Source organism: Mytilus edulis, chromosome 13 (assembly GCF_963676685.1).
Source record: "Mytilus edulis chromosome 13, xbMytEdul2.2, whole genome shotgun sequence".
Taxonomy (NCBI): Eukaryota; Metazoa; Mollusca; class Bivalvia; order Mytilida; family Mytilidae; genus Mytilus; species Mytilus edulis.
The window spans coordinates 9,894,056-9,899,537 of NC_092356.1; the positions used below are offsets into that span (position 1 = coordinate 9,894,056).

Below are 5,482 nucleotides of genomic sequence, written 5' to 3' on the forward strand. Positions count from 1 at the left end.
TCTCGTTTTATAAATATGTTTCCTAGATATGAAATAACTGTCAGTTAGATTTATGAATTTGACTGTCCCTTTGGTATCTTTCGTCCCTCTTTTATATCCTGTCAGTTATATACTGTCAGTCTATGTTGTGTCAAGTGTACTATTGTTTTTTTTCTGATTTTCTTTAAGTCATTGCGTTGTCAGTTTATTTTCGATTTATGAGTTTGACTGTCCCTCTGGTACCTTTCGTTCCTCTTTTATATAAAACATATAAGGTATAAATCGAAGTTGGTCAATTTTGGTCAATTTTGAGCTTGGCATCTGTGAATTGTTAAAATATGTCCCCTCTTATGGCTCATACATACACATTTTGTAGATGTTTCAGCTTTTCACCAATTAAGTTATAAATGTGTTTTTTAAAGGCCGTAGAAAGACTAGGTGGTTCACAAATGGAGGAGGAATGCAAGGAGCTAAGAACAAAATATTTAAACCAATCAACTGTACCTTGGAACATAAGACGTAAGTGCAGTTACGTGGTATTCGAAACTTCATCATTAATGCAATGAACATTCATGAGAATTAATGGGAATTCAGAATCTAAAAAAATCTTCCCAGTATTATCATACAACTTGCAATAATAATAGGTACCCATAAAGGGGAGGTCTCATTTTCATCAATATCCAAAAGTTAATTTTTACTTTACTTTATTCAATGTAGCTATATATATATATAGAGTATACAACTAAATGAAATTGGAAACTTTAACCTTATATCACATATAATAGCATTGCAGCACACCTTCTTATACAGGTGTCAGACGTTTCAGTATGAAAGAAAGTTATAGTATTGCCAATTTATGATAAAATATGTGATAAATGAAATGTACGTTTTAATATTACAGTTCAGTTCAGTCAGATAATGAATCAATGGAAGAAGAATGATGCATTTTTTGTAGAGACAAGAGCAGCAAAACATGTGCTTAAATGTATCATGGAAAACAGTTGCGTAACTATTACTGCTAGTTCTGGTGTTGGGAAGACATCAACTCTCCGGCATTCGGTTTTAAAAATGGCGAATGATGGTTATGATGTACTACCGGTAACAAATCCAGATGACATTGTTAAGTTTTATAATCCAAAACAGAAGACATTGTTTGTTATGGATGACTTTTGTGGAACTTATTCCGTAAATCAGTCTGATCTTAACAATTGGGAACCAGTTATAAAGCGTGTTGAAAAAATCATTCAAAACAAATTGACCAAAATTATCGTCGCCTGTCGGTTACAAGTTTATAGAGACGAAAAATTTGAATCTTTGACAATTTTCAGAACCACTGTTTGCAATTTGTTATAAGACGACTTGTGCTTGTTGCAATCGGAAAGGAAATCAATAGCAGAATTATATCTAGGAACAGAAGCTGCAGATATAATTCAATATTGTGATAAATATGATTGTTTTCCACTACTGTGCAAACTGTATCATGATAATCCTGACCTCAGAATTACAGATTTCTTTGAAAATCCATTTTCAGTGTATGAAGTTGAGTTGGAACAACTAAGGAAGAAGGGTCATTTTGTAAAATACTGTGCACTGGCATTGTGTGTCATAACAAACAATGCGATGCCGGAAAAAATGTTTACACAAGAGATAAGTACTGAAAGAAGAATAGTCATTGAGAACACATGTGAAGCATGTAGATTGGATAAGGGAACATCGCGATTATCCCTATTGGATGAACTAAATTCGCTTGAGCAGACATTCATTAAAAAAGAACACGGGGTATACAAAACTGTACATGATAAACTTTTCGATTTTTTATCTTACTATTTTGGAAAACAGATGATTCAGTGTTTAATCAAGAATGCAGACAGTAATCTTATCATGGAAAGATTTTTATTTGAAAGAGAAAACGACATGGACAGCTTCACCACAATTGTTCAACCTAAATACCATAAAAGTTACATACAAAGACTTGTCGAGGATTGGTCAATTGGGAAAGTAATGCATGTTTTCGCTAATAACAACATGGAACAATCAAAGTTCAGACAGAAACTTTTGATTTATTTGAACACACTTGATGTATCACACCAAAAACAACTGGCTGATACGCGTTTTGTCAGTTCGAAAGATACTGTCTTGTTACAATGCTGTTTTAGAGGTGACATCCCTTTTACTCAATGGTGTTGTGATCAAGGAGTTGATGTTAATCTTTGTAGGTTTGATGGTACTAGTCCCTTATTTGCAGCATCAGAGGAAGGCCATACTCAAGTTGTAAAAATCCTTTTGGACAACAAAGCAGATGTTAATAAGTGTAAATTTGATAGAACATCTCCCCTATTTGGTGCTTGTCTGTATAATAATGCAGATATAGTAAAACTATTACTCGAAAACAAGGCAAACGTTGATCAGGCTAGAAATTCTGATAGTTTAACCTCCCTGTGTGTTGCTTGTATAGAAGGTTATATAGATATCGTAAAAATGTTAATTTGTTACCAAGCAAATATTAATGAATGTAACAGTTGCGGATATACTCCTCTGTTATTAGCCTGTATATATAATCATGTTGGTATAATAAAATTGTTAATTGAAAACAAGGCAGACATTAATGAGTGTAGTAATACTGAAACATCTCCACTGTGTGTGGCTTGTCAAAACAATAATATTGATATAGTTAAGATTTTGCTTGACAATAAAGCAGACATAAATATGTGTGATAATGGTGGAGAATCGCCCTTACTTGCTGCCTGTGAAAGAGGATATTTTGATATAGTAGAGCTTTTACTGCGTAACGAAGTAGACATAAATAAATGCTTAGATGGTCTACAATCTGCATTACATATTGCTTGTCAATATAGTCATGTAGATATAGTGAAACTGTTGCTAGACAACAATGCAGATATAAATAAGTGTCCAGATAATGGCGAATCTCCCATTTTTGTTGCATGTCAAAAAAATAATCTATATATAGTGAAGTTGTTATTAAACAAAAATGCAGACATAAATAAGAGTCGTCCAGATACTGGAGAATCTCCCTTGTTTGTTGCTTGTCGGTATAATCATGTAGATATAGTGAAAGTGTTACTGGAAAACAAGGCAGACATTAATAAGAGCAGAAGTAGTATTACACCTATTTTTGCAGGTTGTCATGAAGGTCATACAGAAATAGTAAAAATATTACTGGAAAAAGGAGCAGATATCAATATTTGTGCGAGTGAAGACGGACTTAATTTCATCACACCCATGCAAATAGCAATCAAAAAAGACCACACTGATATAGTGAATTTATTCCGTGAATATTTGAACATGCAGTCTCTAGTATTAGAAGAAAGTAGATAAACAAGTGTTATAACTGATTTTAATACTCTATATATATCATGTATATAGCAACAATGTTAACGGAAAACAAATAAATATTTATGTTTAACTGTCATTGCACTAAGTCATTATAAGTTAACTTAGTAATATGCTTTTGGTTTTAAGGGATTCAGAAACAGTCCTTGGGTGAATTACATGGTAAAGTGATAAACTACAACACAATTACATTAATTTCCTAATATAAATAATTACCTTACAATTACATTGCAAATTTAATTAATAATGTTTCAATAATTTTTAACCAAAGGCATATATTTTAGAATAAAATCATGAAAATTAAAACAACTCAAATAGAATGAACTTACAACATGTACAAATGTATATACATATATATTGATGCGTTCACTTTTTAACAGTAAAACAATTAAACAAACTTTGTTTAGAAAATAAAATGAAATTTCTAACATCATTGTTACATTTAGCCACCGTTAGATACATGTATATTATTTTTATGGGGAAAATCAAGATAACAACACATAATTGACTGTTGTACCCCTTTTTAGGGGCCAAGTGAGCTTTTCTCATCACTTAGGACCCGGCGTCAATCTTCGTCGTCTGTCGTCCGTCGTCCATCGTCCTTCGTCGTTAATTTTACAAAAATCTTCTCCCCTGAAACTTCTGGACCAAATTTAACCACAATCATAATTAGCGTATCTAGTTTAACAAATGTGTCCAGTAACCCGGCCAACAAACCAAAATGGCCACCATGGCTTAAAATAGAACATAGGAGTAAAATGTATATTTTGGCTTATATCTCTGAAACCAAGGCATTTAGAGCAAATTAAACATGGGTAACATTGTTAATCAGGACAAGAACTATCTGCCCAGAAATTTGCAGATGAATCGGACAACCCGTTGTTGGGTCGCTGCCCCCTAAATTGGTAATTTTAAGGAAATTTTGCCGTTTTTGGTTATCATCTTTAATACTATAATTATAGATAGAGATAAATTGTAAACAGCAATAATGTTCAACTAAGTAAGATCTACAAATTAGTGAACATAAGTAAAAAGGTCAGTTGACCCCTAAAGGAGTTATTGTCCTTTATAGTCAGTTTTTAACAATTTTATAACAAATTGTTTTAATTTTTTCTCCGCTGAAACTACTAAAACAAATTTAGCCAAACTTGTCCATTAGGGTATCTTGTTTAAAAAATGTGTACGATGACCCATCCCGCAAACCAAGATGGCCGACATGGCTAACTATTGTACATAGGTTAAAATGCAATGTTTGGCTCATATCTATGAACATGCTGAAACCAAAGAATTTAGAGAACATCTGATTGGAATATAATTGCTCATCAGGTCAAGATCTGTCTACCCCGAAATTATCAGACCAATTAGAAAAACCGTTGTTGGGTTGCTACCTCTGAATTGGTAATTTTAAGAAAATTTTGCAGCTTTTGTTATTATCTTCAATATTATTATAGATAGAGATAAACTGTAAACAGCAATAGTGTGCAGCAAAGTAAGACCTACAAATAAGTCAACTTGATCAAAATGGTCAATTGACCCCTTAAGGAGTTTTTACAAAATATTTTCCACTGTTACTAATTGTCCAAGTTCTTTATAGATAGATAGTGTGAGAGATAATGGTAAGCAACAAGAATTTCAGTAAAGTAAGATCTAAAAACACATCACCATCCCCAAAACACAATATTGCCATGAATCAATCTATGTCCTTTGTTTAATATGCAATTGACCAAAGTGAGCGACACAGGCTCCTTAGAGTTTCTAGTTGACCTTTTTACCTGTCTGTTTGTTTTGCTGACACATTGTGGTCAATATATGCAATTTATATGCGACTTTCACAAAGGTGAGATGTTCAGCTAGCTATTAAATCAGATTAAATGCACCTTTTTCTACATAAGGAAATGAGCGTAACTAGTTGGGTTTATGACACTTGTTTTCAATTCGTTTGATGTGTATATAATTTATATTTTGCAATTTGACGACTTTTTGTTCTAAATTTTGCCTTTAAAATGTTTTTTTGTTGGTTTATGAATCAAGATGAAAATTTCGCAGCAAACTTGTTCATTTAAATTGCAGACACACTATTATTTAGAAAGATCATGCATCGGATTATATCTAATTGACTTGCAAACTTCATCTTTGTTGAAAATTTAATAAA

At 32.5% G+C, this 5,482-nt stretch overlaps 1 protein-coding gene across 1 annotated transcript; it reads left to right on the plus strand.

The window, feature by feature from the left end:
* The first annotated feature begins 303 nt into the window (after positions 1-303).
* LOC139500090 (ankyrin repeat domain-containing protein 50-like) lies at positions 304-3,315 on the plus strand. The gene is made up of 2 exons (XM_071288828.1): positions 304-498; positions 881-3,315. Exon 2 carries the CDS (start codon positions 1,600-1,602, stop codon positions 3,313-3,315), a length of 1,716 nt encoding a protein of 571 aa, XP_071144929.1. The 5' UTR covers positions 304-498; positions 881-1,599.
* The last annotated feature ends 2,167 nt before the right edge of the window (positions 3,316-5,482 follow it).

What these genes read in the sequence shown, in the direction of transcription:
- LOC139500090 (XM_071288828.1), top strand. Translation starts at nt 1,600, where the DNA reads ATGCCGGAAAAAATGTTTACACAAGAGATAAGTACTGAAAGAAGAATA.